General features: G+C 40.9%; 1 protein-coding gene across 1 annotated transcript in view; it reads left to right on the forward strand.

Annotated features, from left to right (window-relative positions):
* IQGAP1 (IQ motif containing GTPase activating protein 1) overlaps window positions 1–14,326 on the forward strand; it is a 99,921-nt gene extending 85,595 nt beyond the window's left edge. The window contains exons 34-38 of the mRNA XM_060005376.1: window positions 2,567–2,779; window positions 3,885–4,051; window positions 5,929–6,051; window positions 9,720–9,828; window positions 11,997–14,326. Coding sequence (XP_059861359.1) covers window positions 2,567–2,779; window positions 3,885–4,051; window positions 5,929–6,051; window positions 9,720–9,828; window positions 11,997–12,110 — 726 coding nt within the window. The 3' untranslated portion in view covers window positions 12,111–14,326. The remainder of the gene's footprint in view (window positions 1–2,566; window positions 2,780–3,884; window positions 4,052–5,928; window positions 6,052–9,719; window positions 9,829–11,996) is intronic.
* Window positions 14,327–15,606: the final 1,280 nt, after the last annotated feature.

Raw genomic sequence — 15,606 nt, forward strand, 5'->3', positions numbered from 1 at the left:
GAGGTGGTCACTGGAAGGTGGGCCTGGATGTGGTGGCATTTAGGGCTTATTGAGAAAGTTGTTGGTTCCTAAATCCAGAGGTGGTTGTTTCTAGGGCACAGAGCTCACTGGCACTTACATGCAGTCTGTGTGTGTGCTTTAATTTAACCTGAGGCAGAATCAGTGAGTCTGCCCAGTAATTTATTGAATACTATATAGTTAGAATTTTGTTAAGTGCCTTGGTAGATAGGAGAAAAGAATAGAATGTGGCTCCTAAGTTCCGTGAACTTAGTTGGAGACATGTGACATATGCCCCTGAAACAGTTAGAAAACCACTGAAAATTCACTATGGTTTTGGCCCTGAAAATGCTAGAAATTAAAGCAAGAGTCCAGTGAGGAGCAAAGCATCAGGGAGGTATGGGACTTGAACCAAGCTTACAAAGAACATGCATGTATGACAAGAGGGACGTTCTAGACCGGGGAGTCCCCGTGAACAGAGGCACAAGGGAGGGCAGAGCATGATGTGACCAGACCTACATATCTAGAATGAAGGTGTGGGTGAGGGTGAGTAGTGAGAAATTAAATGTGAGGACAAATTATGTAGAACCCAAAACTTAGGAATTTTGCACCAGAGAGATAGGAGTAAAGGGCCTTTGTAACCTTTGGGACCATTTGACATTGATTAATTTTGCAGTGCTGTCAGAGCAGATGGTAGTTGAGTCATCTGTGTGTGTGACAGGGTTCCAGGTCCAATTGGGTGAGGGGTGGCATGGCAGTGGGGAGGGACGGATGGGTCACGTTTAAGGCTTCTGTTTCATGTTTATAAAATGAGAAAAGTAAGTCAAGTCATTCGTTTTCAATTTTTTGAGCATGGGAATCCTTTTCATTAAGTAACAATGTATTTGGAAGCCCAACATATAAAAGAGGTAAAATTGGAGCTACTCTGGCAGCCCCAGGGATGGACCCTTGGAAGCCCACCCTCCAGGACTCGTGGCATCCCTGGGAAACCCTTAAGGCTGCAGGGAGGACTATTTGAAAACCAGTTTTAAATGAATTGTCAGCGTTTAGATGCTGTGACTAATTACTCATTAGTTGTGTGTGATGGGCAGGAAAAGAGGCATAACCAGTAACTGCAACTGGTTAAACTTGGAAGGAAATTTGAAGTAGGGAAGAAGGAACTGGTCTTTACTGAGAATCTGCTATTAGTTTGGTGCTTTCACCTGTGTTCTTTCCTGTAATCCTTGCACTATCCCTATGCGGTGAGTCTTTTCATCCTCCTTTCACAGAGGACAAAACTAAGACCCCTAGAGGTTAAATAACTCGCTCAAGATCATTCACTTGTAGTGGCAGAACCAAACTTGAATCGGGTTCTGTCTGACTCCAGTTTATGCTCTTTGCGTTATCTGATGAAGAGTAATTTTGACATTAGAAGAAAAGGGAATATTGGGAAAGGAATTGCTCCAGTTCGGGAAAAATTACAAGTCTGAACTACAAACCTTTCCAAATGTAAACATCCCCAGTACAAAACAGTTCAAAATGTGGTACCAGAGCCTTAGCCATATGCTGGGATCTATCAGCATAGAGGTGATCATTGAAGTTTTGAGAGAGAACACTTACAAAGAAATGACCATGGGCCACTTGGAGGTACCAGCGCATGCTTAGGGCAAGGAAAAAGTGCAGAGAAGATGATCAAGGCAACAACTAAGAAAAGGCACTGGATTGGGGATGGGCGGAATGGTAACGAGAATTGGTGAGAGAAGCCAGACTGCGAGGAAAGTGCTGAAAGACTGCAACAGCAAGTGTGGATCGTTTGGTGGGTGGGAACATAACAGACAAACGTTGGTTGGTGACTAGGAGACAGAGCAGATATGAGAAGGGTCTCTTTACTGGCGTTTGCAGCATGTTTGAAAGAGGGAAGGCTTGAGCGTGATTCAGCTGGGATGAGGTAGCAAAAAGGATTAGCAAGAATTTACTGACCACTGGTGTTGCATTGGTGTGGTTATAACGTTCATCAAGCCGGGTTTCAAATAAAATTAAATGATTTCCATGTCCCTGGTGTGATAGGGAAAAAACGAGGGATTTTGTACCCAGTGGAGTCCAATCTCCTGTCCAGGAAAGAAGCCCTAAGAAGCCAACATCTGACTTCATAGATGTTTCTCTTCTAGATGAAAAGAGAGCTGTCTCTGCTTCATGCAGTTTCTTTGTCAGTTGTCGGGGGTGGGGGTAAGTTTGTTCCCCTCTATTTCCGGAATAGAGTTGTTTGTTTGTTTGTTTTAAATATTTATTTGCTTGCTTGCATCGGGTCTTAGTTGTGGCAGGTGGGTTCCTTAGTTGTGGCATGCAGGCTCCTTTGCTGCATGCATAAACTGGAGTCAGACAGTTGTGGCATGTGAACTCCTAGTTGCGGCATGCACATGGGGTCTAGTTCCCTGACCAGGGATCGAACCCAGGCCCCCTGCATTGGGAGTGTGGCGTCTTAACCACTGCGCCACCAGGGAAGTCCCCCAGAATAGAGTTTGAGAGCTTTATAAATTCAAGTGTGGTTCAGTGTGGAGACCTTGCCACGAACTTCTTTTTCTTACTGTAGGAAGCAGAACACCAGAGGGCCATGCAGAGACGTGCTATCCGTGACGCCAAAACTCCTGACAAGATGAAAAAGTCAAAATCTGCAAAGGAAGACAGCAACCTCACTCTTCAGGAGAAGAAGGAGAAGATCCAGTCAGGCTTGAAGAAGCTAGCAGAGCTTGGCACCGTGGACCCAAAGAACAGATACCAGGAACTGATCAACGACATTGCCAGGGTACGGCATTTGGGGGACAGTGACGGCCTGGCCATGTTTAAAGCTGTCTCAGAGGCTTGTGAGGAGACAGTAGCTGTTCCGGTGACAACGTACCTTCAGTTCAATGTACCTTCAGGAGAGGAGATTAGAGTCCTCTCTTCTGGGGAATCGTTTCTGACTCTTCCAACATGAGGTCCTAGCCTGCCCTTTGATGGCTTATTCCATGGCCTAAATTAAATTAGTAGGGAGAAAACCTTAATTAGAGCTTCCTATGTCTCAGTTTGTCTTTGGCCTTAAAGAATTCCTCCAGATATTTTTAATGATTACTGTGAAATATAAATTAACATCAAGTTGATTATCAAATCTTGATTTGTGTGAATCTTCTCAAGTAAGGGGCTCTGGCGCAGGCTGAGAAGTTTAGGCATTCTCTGCTGTCGCCCTAAAATCACACCATGCACAGCTGCAAGCTTGGTAATTGTTATATTAAAGTTATCTTTTTCTCCCTCTCCTGACGACATATTTAAGAGGTTTAAACCAGCTTTGCAAGTCAATTATGAGAATGTGGAGGTCTGTAAAAGTAACACATTTCCCTGCCTCATTAAATAGAAATGGGGAAAAAATTGATGAGATCTGAATTTCTTTGTTAATTTTTGAACATAAAATTGCTAACATTTTTAGATTCCACATATAAGCAATATCATATGATGTTTGCTTTTCTATGTCTGACTTACTTCACTTAGTATGATGGTCTCTAAGTCCATCCATGTTGCTGCAGGTGGCATTATTTCGTCCTTTTTTATGGGTGAGTGGTGTTCCATTGTATATATGTGCCACATCTTTTTTATCCATTCCTCTGTTGATGGACATCTGGGTTGCTTCCATGTCCTGTCTATTGTAGACGGTGCTGCAGTGAACATTGGGGTGCACGTGTCTTTTTGAATTATGGTTTTCTCCAGATATATGGGCAAAAATCTTTAAAAAATTTCGAGGTGAGTAAGAAAAAAAGAATTGCTGTCTATTAAAAATGTGTGGTCAAGCAAGGCAAAGTTAAGCGCTGCTGGGTTCTAGTGTTAATGATTCAAGAACACATGATATTATTTCTGTAATTTTAATAATTATGTCTCAGGATATTCGGAATCAGCGGAGATACCGACAGAGGAGAAAGGCTGAACTGGTGAAACTGCAGCAGACGTACGCTGCTCTGAACTCTAAGGCCACCTTTTATGGAGAGCAGGTGGACTACTATAAAAGCTACATCAAAACCTGCTTGGATAACTTAGCCAGCAAGGGCAAGTGAGTATTTTATTTTGAAGAGTCAATGTCAGGGGAAAAAGAAGTAGAGGCAACTGAAGTGACATAGGAAAATTTTATTTACAACACACTGGATCTATTTATTGCAATAGTCCTTTATTTTTCTTCTCATTGTTTGTGTAATTTCCTAGTCCCATTTCTTATGGTATGGTGTAAATAAATAATGTGTGGAGGATTTCAAGGATGCCTATTTCTAAGCATCCTGTGTTCCAAAATATCTTCTTGGCTCTAGAAATTAAAGAATCTAGGAAAGGGATCATTTAGTGGCCCCCAAACCAGGTTGTGCCTCAAAAATCACTTAAGGAACATCATAAACAATTAGATTCCCTGGCCTCTACACCTCCTGGACACAGGCTTCCAGACCATGATTTTTTTTTAGCTGCCAAGGAAGATCTGATGCAGCCTCCTTGTTGCTGGCCACAAACCATTCAGCCTGCCCATTTTATAGGGAGGGAAATTGAAAATCCAGAGAGGCGACGTGATTAAGCACAGGTTCTGCTTATTAGAAGGGTTAGTTTATTATTTACTCCACACTTTTCATTTTGAGAATTTTGAAACCCCAGAAAGTTTCAGTGAATAGAACAATAAACACCCATATATACCTTTCACCTAGATTCACTTGTACTTAACATTTTGCCACATCAGCTTCCCCTCTCTATAGCTTGCTTACTCTTGTGTCTGTGCTTTTCCTCTTCCTCCCTGAAGGCTTCATGGAGTGAGGCAGGGCTGTTGTGAAGTGGTGAAAATCAGGTCCACCTTACCCATCTTGCAGAGTTGGTGCCTGTGTCCTTTTGAAATGTCCCCATCATTCTTTGAGCCCTTCTTGACTTTGTGGCACAAGATGTTTCTGGTTCAATTTGTACTTTTCCCTCCCTGGGCTTGGAATTAGCTATTTCTCCAAGCATCCCTGGTTCCTTTTTTTTTTTTTTTTTTTTCTTCGGTACGCGGGCCTCTCACTGTTGTGGCCTCTCCCGTTGCGGAGCACAGGCTCCGGACGCGCAGACCCAGCGGCCATGGCCCACGGACCCAGCCACTCTGCGGCATGTGGGATCCTCCCGGACCGGGGCACGAACCCGTGTCCCCTGCATCGGCAGGCGGACTCTCAACCACTGCGCCACCAGGGAAGCCCCTGTAGGCATGTTTTTGAAGACAGATTTCTAGAAATGTAATTGCTGGGTTAAGATTTTTGTGCAGTTGTGATTTTGATAGATATTTCAGTTGCCAGCCATAGGGATTTATTACCTTTTACACAACTACCAGCTCTTCTGCCCCAGTTCTTGAGACCCTTCCCTTGAGAGTCCCAGATACATTCTCATTCATCTGTATTCTTCCTTTGCTTACTCTTCTTACCATTTCTCGCCTTGATTATCCCAACAGCCTTCTGACATCTGTTTCTTTTTCCTTGCTCCCATTCCTCTGTAATTGCTATGCTGGCTTAAATGCTTTTAAAAATTTCGTATTCTAAACAATTTTTATTTTTTCTCTGCACAGCCAAGGGACTTAGAGTGACTCCCTTGGGGTTCAGTACAGTTCCCTCAGGCTGGCATTAGAAGCCCTCACACTTACTTTAGGTGCTTAGGTTCTGAGAGGGACACAGAAGGATTCAGACACTGTCAAATTCATCCTGTGTTCTCAAATGTATAGTTTAAATCAAAGGCAAAAGCAATTTAGTAATGTTTCCCTGTTTTGCAGAGATATTGCTTAGGCGAATCCTAGCATTTATTTGCCATTTTAGAATTGGTTTGTTACTTACGCTTGTGTATGGGAAGTTTGTTTTCTGACCTCATATCCTTGAGTTACCAACAAAGATTCATAGTAGATAGTTACCTATAGAAAATGACATAATGTGATTTTTACAGGGTCTCCAAAAAGCCTAGGGAAATGAAAGGAAAGAAAAGCAAAAAGATTTCTCTAAAATACACGGCAGCAAGACTACATGAAAAAGGAGTTCTTCTGGAAATTGAGGACCTGCAAGTGAATCAGTGAGTATTTGCTTTTTAACTTTGTTTTATATGTTGATTTTTTTATTTGTCATATCTTTATCTTATTGACTTTATTTCTCTTATCTGGATAATCATTTTTATATTTTATATGTGTTTATAGTTGATTAATTAAAATAAGTAATTAATTAATTATGTACAGAATTTGGCCTAATACTCAGAGTTAATTTGCCTGTCATAGAAGAGAGGTATTTCTTTTCCTTGTTTGTGGAACATTTGTCTTAGGACATCCTACTTTTCCTCTTTAAAGCAGGAAGCCATTCCTTCCATTTTTTTTTTTTTTTTTCTGTGCCCAAACCAAGGATAAATAAAGAATAACAAGAAGAGGAGTGTACTTTATTCCACTTGAGGCATGAACCAGGGGCTTACCCTCATCTTCTTTTCTGGGAAGCACCAGCTTGCTTTACATGTGGTTCATGGACCTGACCTGACCTGACCATCCTCCCTCAGGTCCTGGCCCAGCTGCCATTAACAAGCATTTTATTGAGTACCTGCTCAGGCAACCCTGTGATCTCAGGCAGCTGAGCTTTCTGTTACTGTGTCTGTTTAAATTTTTTTTTTAATTTTGCTTCAAAAAACTTTTATATTTTTCTGATTATAAAATAATACGTATTCACTGTTGAACTTTGAAAATGTGGTAAAGCATAAAGAAAAAGAAAAAGCACCTATACTCCAACAAGCCAAAGATAGCCACTGAAATCATTTTAGTATATTTTCTTCTGTGCCTCTATTCACATAAAGATTATCTATGATTACTTACTTACCTTCCTACTTTTTTTAACATAAATTGGGATGATACTGTTTATAGTCATGTATCCGGCTTTTTCCTCATAACATTGTGAGCATTTTTCACATAGTTTGAAAGTATCCTTTTTAATGACCACATAATATTCCATATTGTAGTTTTAATTTAGCCATTTACCTGTTGTAGAACATTTTAAGTTGATTTTACTTTTTACATTATTACACATGTGATAACACCTTTATATGTACATCTTTGATTCTGCCTCAGATTATTTTTTTTGTATCATAGATGCCTAAAAATGTAATTTTTGGTCAGAGTATAAAAATATTTTTTTATTGTAAAAAACACAAAACATAAAATTTACCATCTTAACTATTTTTTAATTGTACAGTTCAGTAGTGTTAAGCATATTCACATTGTTGTGCAATCCAGAACCTTTTCATCTTATAAAACTGAAACTATACCCATTAAATAACAACTCCCCATTTCCCCTTCCCCCCCAGCCCCGGGCAACCAGCATTCTCCTCTCTGTTTCTATGAATTTGACTCCCTAGGTGCTTCATATAAGTGGGATCATACAATGCTTGTCTTTTTGTGTCTGGCTTCCTTCACTTAGCATGATGTCCTCAGGGTTCATGCATGTTGTAACCTGTGACAGATTTCCTTCCTTTTCAAGGCTGAATAGTTTTCCACTGTGTACATGTACTACATTTTGCTTATTCATTCATCCATTGATGGACATTTGGGTTCCTTCCACTTTCTGCTATTATGAATAATGTTACAATGAACATGGAAGTATAAATACCTCTTTGAGACCCTGCTTTCAGTTCTTTCTGATGTATACCCAGAAGTGGGATTGCTGGATCATATGATAATTCTATTTTTAATTTTTTTAGGAACTGTTTTCCATAGCAGTTGAAAAAATTTTTTAATTCATATATATATTTTCTAGCAGTGTCTAAAATGTGTATGAAAGTGCTTACTTACCTCACTACTTCTTTGCCATCATTGAGTAATAAAACAGTTTTTGATATTTTTGAATTAATAGATTAAAAGGTAGCATTTTTAGAATTCTGGTTGAGTTTTTTAGTGTGTGTTTATTTGTTTTTTAATATTTATTTTATTTATTTTTGGCTGTGTTGGGTCTTAGTTGTGGCACACGGGATCTTGCGTTGCTGCGTGTGGGCTCTTCGTTGTGGCGCGAGGGCTTCTCTCTAGTTGCAGCGTGGGGGCTTCTCTCTAGCAGTGGCATGCGGGTTTTCTTTCCCTAGATGTGGCGCAGGGGCTCTAGAGCGCATGGGCTCTGTAGTCTGCGGCACGTGGGCTTGGTTGCCCTGCAGCATGTGGGATCTTAGTTCCCCGACCAAGGATCGAATCCGCTGCATTGGAAGGTAGATTCTTTACCACTGGACCACCAGGGAAGTCCCTGTGTGTGTGTGTTTAAACAGGGCTTATTATCTCTGTTTTCTCTGATCATTTTTTCAATTGGGGACCTTGGTCTTTTGAGGTTTTTTTTTAGTTGACCACTTTATGCCATTTTTCAAATCTGTTTTATAATTTATCATCTCCTCCCTTCTTTTTTGTCGTTATTTGCCACTACTGTTCAAGTGCCTACTGTTATTTGACTCTTCTTTTTAATTTGCTACCATGGGCTTAGGAAACAGATGACAAACCAAACCAGTTAAAATAAAATTATTTATCACATAAAATAAACATCTTTATAAAGGGTCTCCTATTGAGTAAAATGCATGTGTTTTAGTACATGGATTTTGTAACCTCTCGTTTAGCTTCTTAGTGGCCCTCTTGCATCCTTCATGGTTCTCAGCGCTGTTCACAATAGATCAGTTTGCTCTGTAGTTGAGTTCTAGAAATCTGGGGTGACACACTTTGATCACCTGGGGAACAGCATACTCCCACCTTCTGGTGTATTAAAACTTCTGGGCATGTAAGGTGTCCAGAGTGAGTGATACCCTAAATATTTTCAGTAATAGTAGTTTATATTTGATGGTACTCAGTAGGTTTATTCTGTAGCACCTACTCCTTTCAGAAAACCTCCTCTCTTGGTTCTTTTCATTCTGACCATCCTCACTCCACCCCCCCTCCCCCGCCTTTTGTTTACTTACCTCTTCCAGTCCTCAGACATGCATGGATTCAAACATGCATCTTTTCCTCCTCCTTCTAGCCCAATGTCCTCTTTATTTTTTTAAACATTTTACTTGCAGAACATAATTAGTTCTCTCATTTATTTACTTTTTTTTTTTTTTTTTTTGGGCTGCATCGGGTCTTTGTTGCTGTGCGCGTGGGCTTTCTCTAGTTGTGGCAAGCAGGGCTACTCTTCATTGCGGTGTGCGGGCTTCTCATTGCAGTGGCTTCTCTTGTTGCGGAGCATGGGCTCTAGGTGAGCGGGCTTCAGTAGTTGTGGCACACAGGCTCAGTAGTTGTGGTGCACGGGCTTAGTTGCTCCACGACATGTGGGATCTTCCCAGACCAGGGCTCGAACCCATGTCCCCTGCAAGTGGATTCATAACCACTGCACCACCAGGGAAGCCCCCGATTTCCTCTTGATTCTCCTTTTATCATTAGGTTTCAGCAGTGGCCACATGGAAGGCCAACATGATTCCTGACATCATCCCTTCAGAGGCCATTTGTGGCCTTCCTCAGTGGTTCCTCTTCCAGTGGAAAGCAAATGCTGCCAGGAGAGGCTGCCACCCTTCTCTCCAGATCCCAAAGTAGATGGTACTGAGAGTAGCAGTCCCACACTGCTTCACCTGCAGAAGTACTTTGCACCTTTATTTTGTATGCCTTTTCACTTTTGAAGACTTTATTCATCTCCTTTCTGCATTTCACAGAATATTTTTACATGAGAACACGGAAATCATACCCTTACGATGTTGTGTTCCAACAGGTTTAAAAATGTTATCTTTGAAATCAGTCCAACAGAAGAAGTTGGAGACTTTGAAGTGAAAGCCAAATTCATGGGAGTTCAGATGGAGACGTTTATGTTACATTATCAGGTGGGTTTGCACCAGGTAAAACCGAAAGCCTTGGGTGTGAGGTAGTTGTGTTCTTGTCAGGAGAATGGCTGAAAAGGAGACCCATGTGGGGAAAGCTGCCCACAGTCAGCAGTGAGTGAGCTGAGGAGTTTTGTGTGTCTAATTTGAGCGGTACAGGCTGGAGAGCTTTTGCAGGTGTGTAAATCTTCAGAAAGCATATCTGAAGCTTACACTTAAGGTTGCCACTAAATTGAGCTTATACCTCGGGCTTGAACAAAATGCTTAGGTACATATCTTGACAGTATAAAATTATAAACCTTCTCAGTAGCTTGAAATCTTATGTATTTTTTCCCCTCTCATTTTGGTTTGATATAGGGGCTTAAAGGTGTACTTCTGACAAGATGTGTGTAAATTGCATCTTTGTAAAACTGAATCCCATTTTATTTATTTATATATTTTTTGAGGATTTTTTTTTTTAAGAGAAAACAACTTTTTACTGGAATCTGACTTAATAAATAGGGATCACAGACCAAATAACAAACAACAGCGTGAGCTACATCAGAATGAAAAAAGAAATGATGGACCTGGATTTCCAATCTGAAACTATTATGCAACATGATATTTTTTTTCTTGCCATGCCGCATGGCTTGTGGGATCTTAGTTCCCCAACCAGGGATCGAACCCAGGCCCTTGGCAGTTAAAGCACGGAGTCTTAAACGCTGGACCACCAGGGAATTCGTCCGAATCCCATTTTAAATTCAAAAAGAATTCTGCAGTGAATCATTTTGTAACATAACTGTCCCTAATTTTTATTTTGAAATCTCTCTCTTTATTGCATCGAAAAATGTCAGTGCATCAGAAGGATTCCTAGGTAATGTCCAGCCTCTGTTAGTTTTATGAACACAGTGCTTCACTGTTGGTACCCACACAGGGCTGCACTCCGTGAAGCTGGGCAGGGGCCTTTCTCTGAACGTGCCTTTGGGCTCTTGCACACATTGATCTCCCTTAAATGGGGGCTCTCCCTCCCAATCCCTTATTCTTCCATCATTTATTGAGGACTTTCACGTTGTTACAACCCCTAAAGCTTGCCCCACCAGCAAAGCCACAGTTTTTTTCTCCTTCACTTCCATAACCTGTAGAGACAACCCCTGTTCACCACAGGCATTGACTTATTTTCCTCTTAACTTCCAAACTGCAGACTCCTTAAGGACAGGTAGTATTTCTTTGTTTCCTTCTTAGTGACCAGTTGACCCTCAAAACACATGAACTGTACAGATGTGAAATGATTTTGTGATGCACATAGCTAACTCAAGTCCTTACACAGAAAAGATCCTATTATTCCCTCAGTTTCACCAAGTTCATGTAGGCCGCCCAGTCTGCCTCAGGTAGTGTATTCCTCCATGCACAAATTCATTAAGTGCAGAATGACTGCCAGGTGCAAGGTATTATGTTAGGTGCAGGTGATGCACCAGGGTCCTCGTCCTCATAGAGCTGCTAAGATTTTTCCAAAAGATGAATTGGTTGAACTTTCGGGATCCCTTCAAGCCCTTTGACTCTTGCTTTGTCATCACCACTCTTCCAAAGTTTAGGGGTGCGACCACTCAGATTTCCTCAATTTGTTCTGGACAGTGGAGGGTAGTAGGGAAAGCAGGGGCTTTGCAGTCAGATCCAGATTCACCACATCCAGCTCTGTACTGTCGGGCAGGTCATTTAACATCTCTGAGCCTCAGAAGCCTCATCTTTAAATTTGAGATAATCATACCTGATAGGATTTTTGACAGGACTTGAAAAGACACTAACGTGCTTCTACGTTGTGGAACACATAGTAAACACATAAAAAACATTTAGTCCTCTCTTTCCCCTTGCGTTCAGGGTATAAAAGCTTTGTCATTTGAAATAGAAATTAAGACTCTAGTAGATGGTGTTGAGACATTACTGGCCTTATCTTGTTTTCAGTTGTTAGTATATTTCGTCACGGATTGAAATGCCATCACCTTCTCCAGGTGACACATCACTTAGAAGAACTAGGCTGCGGGCAGGCAGTTCCATAGTTGGGGACTTGTTTCTCACCCCAGTTCATACCTGGCACACAAGGCATGCCTCATTCCTTCTGGATCCCTCCCTACATTGTGTCCTTCCTTTTCTTGTTCCACAGACCTGATTAACTGTCAGAATGATTTTTTGAACAGGACCTGCTGCAACTACAGTATGAAGGCGTCGCAGTCATGAAATTATTTGATAGAGCGAAGGTAAATGTCAACCTCCTGATCTTCCTTCTCAACAAAAAGTTCTACGGGAAGTAATTGATCATTTGCTGCCAGCCCAGAAGGATGAAGAAAGAAGTACCTCTCGGCTACCTTTCTAGGGGTGCTCCTCTACTCATAGGAAGCAAACACCCAGCCCACACCATTGCCTCAATCTGATACACCCCCAGTGCCACATGTTTAACCCCTCCTGCTCAATGGGACATTTGTTGCCCCTTGTTCGTAGGGAAATTGTATTTCAGGCTTAGTCTGACCCTTCTTATTCCTGCATTTTCTTCTGTCCCTTAGGAAAGAGTGAGAACTCCCCTGAAATCTCTCATGTTGTTACAGTCTTAGAGGTTGCATTACTATATTGTAAGCTTTCGTGTTTGTTTCAATTAGCAATAGGGATGGTGGGATTTGAACTCTTGTTATTTAGAAGTGGAAGCCATTAGCACCGATAACATGCATACATATAAGACACATAATTAAAATGTCAGGTTATCCATAGTTATTAGGTTGTCATTTAAAAGTAAAGTTCCTTATATTTCTGTCTCATCTGTAGAATGGAAGGATACGGGGAGTCATTGGTTCTCTTCCATTCTGTTTTCCTTTATGGGCGGGAGCTAATAGAAGTCACTGTTCTGTGTTCAAAGGAAGCATTTCTAGAAAGAGGGGGATATTGTTTTTAAGTTTCACCATTAAATTTGGGCAGTTCTGTTAGTGTAACTCTCTCCTCAGTGGATGGGAGAGTCCCACTGATAAAATTAAGCTATTTAGGTAAATTCGGAATGGTCTGAGCGACTGCTCATTTGTGTTACGTTAGTGCAGAGATTGACTAGATTCAGACAGTCCACTCTGTCCCTGTGGCAAAGGAATGGGTAAGCCCTAGCGTAGAATGTAATTGTTTTCAAAACTGTTTTATATCTTAAGAGTGTCTTATTAAAGTGTGGATTTATTTCTTAAAATGTGGGTGATAGGAATTTTAAAGATTTATATAATGCTTCAAAAGCCTTTAGAATACTGTAAGAAAAGGGTTTTTTTTAATTGGCTTATCTGTATATCTGAACTCTTAAAACTTTCTTATAGCTAAAACACTAGGATTTATCTGCAGGGTTGCAGAGAGATAATCTTGCCTTAAATAGACTGAAACAAAAACAAACAAAACCAGCCAACTGATGTTATACTTGATATTAAAATCTATTTTTCCCTATTTCTTTTTCTTTTCTCTTGCTGCCCACACTGTGCCTTTATTTTATGAACTCCAGTTTTTTAATTTAATCACAAACAATCCAATTCTAAACATTGAGCTTAAGAAGCTTTCATTCTTAGATTAAGTCATATGCTTTTAAAAAAAATCTTTTTATTCAGGAAAATATATTGAAATCATGCTACTGAGCCTCTATTTTCTCTGATGTTTTGGTTCAGTATTCTTTTATCGTAAAACATAAACTAACATATAAAAATTTACTGATGTATATTTAAAGCCAATAAACTGTTTCATTAATAACAAATCATGTGATGTGTCCCAATTACAAATGTAAGTGTTGGAAATGTGGATTTCATGACGGACTGTTTACTCAGTCAGGTCCACGGGTGCAAATGTAATAGTTGTAGGAGTCTACACACTCCAGGCAGCCCACAGGCAGGTGAAGAGGTGAGGTGTGGAGTGCCACGGAAGGAGTCTCCACTACCTTCACCTTGTTTTTTGTTGTATTTTGGAAGACAATTTTTTAATAAATATTTTCCTCAGATTAAAAGAAGATGTTATATAAGTAGCATTGCCTCAAAAACTGGGACCAACCAAATTGTCAACCCTTTTACCTTAAAAGATGATACTCATCCCAAATGCATGTCATGCCCCAAAGGCCACATTCATGACAGACAGTGAGCAAAGTTCACAACTCCTTTAACAAAATATGATGTTTCAATTATTTGTAAGGATATAGTTCCCTTAACACAACTTCTAATGCAAAATAGCACAAAATACACTTCAAGAAGTTTGATGGTAACTATGTAGAATTAACCGTGTTAACAGTGTTGAGGATGCCCAGACGAGCTCAAGTCATGGCATTGAAACCTTGTAGCTCTTATTTTAATTTATTAGCTATAGCAATCTCTGTCTCAACTCTCTCCTTCTTTGACGTTCTCTTCAGCCAGCCATCGTGACATTTACCATGAATTTCCTCCCTCAAGAATTTGGACTGCCCATCAGATTGTTGTTGCACACAATTTCCTTTGTATCTTTGTATGAAATAAAAGGCCATTTGTTCGTTTTTGTGTTTCTTTTTCTCAGTGTCATTGTTAGCAGTTCCTGCAAAACAGTGTTAACTAGAGTGAGATTTAATAATTGAAAACCACAACAAAAACAACCCCTTCATAGTCTTTTTGAACGAACAAACGCAAGTCAGCTATCTCAAAGCAATTTTTAACTTGTGAGTTTAACCTTCTTAAATGTAAAATGCTTGAAGTAGCCTCCACATAAAAAGAACTGGGGCGGGGGGTGGGGGGAGGTGGAGAACTAACATAATGTCACTTAGTTTTTTTTTTAATAATCCAGAATTGTTTTTAATCATTATTGGTGGACACTTCAATGTCAGCTAATGGCTGGAAGTTTCAAATTAGAGCAGCATTAAATGTTTTATGACAGTAGCACCCTAGGTCATAGTGTGTCCCTCAGGGGACTTCTATGTTACATACAAGTCACCAGAAAAGACTAGGGGAAGTTGGATATGGAAAAAGTAAACAGCAGCAAAAGGGAGGAAAAATGGTTTCCTTTTAAGTACGGCCCGGGGGGCACCCTTACTTAACATACAAATTCATATGGAAACATCCTGTTGTGTTTTTGTTTTGTTTTTATTTTTTTGGCTGAGTTGGGTCTTCGTTGCTACGCGTGGGCTTTCTCTAGTTGCAGCGAGCAGGGGCTTCTCTTGTTGCGGAGCACGGGCTCCAGGTGCATGGGCTTCCGTAGCTGTGGCTCGCGGGCTGTAGAGCACAGGCTCAGTAGTTGTGGTGCGTGGGCGGCATGTGGGATCTTCCCAGACCAGGGATCAAACCCACGTCTCCTGCATTGGGAGGTGGATTCTTAATCACTGCGCCACCAGGGAAGTCCCATCCTGTTGTGTTTTTAAATTGTGGCCAGACTATATTGGAAAATCAGTGACAATATGAAACAAGGGGGGGAAACGGAATAATTCTAAAGTAAACATAAGTGCAAAATTGGAGGTGATGGTTTGTGTGCATGGCTGGAGATCCCACAGGCCTCTGAGGAAGAGAGACGTGGTAAGAACCTGGGCTTTCCTGGCAGTGGGCCCTTCTGGAAGTTACCCCTTCGGAGCCTGTGTCCTCATTCCGAAATGGGAAGATGCCATCGAGTACGTGTGTTATTGAAACCTGAAATACATGTTAACAACATGCTCTACATTGTCCTGCAAAGAAATCGAGGGAGTTAGGAAGGTGCTTATCAAGTATAACGATGTTAAGTAAGGAGACCAGGACGAGAGGAAAATAAGAGGAGAAAGGTGGATAGCACCTGGGGTGATGCTCGAAGAGAGTG

The sequence above is a fragment of the Delphinus delphis genome, chromosome 2 (genome assembly GCF_949987515.2).
Source record: "Delphinus delphis chromosome 2, mDelDel1.2, whole genome shotgun sequence".
Lineage (NCBI taxonomy): Eukaryota > Metazoa > Chordata > Mammalia > Artiodactyla > Delphinidae > Delphinus > Delphinus delphis.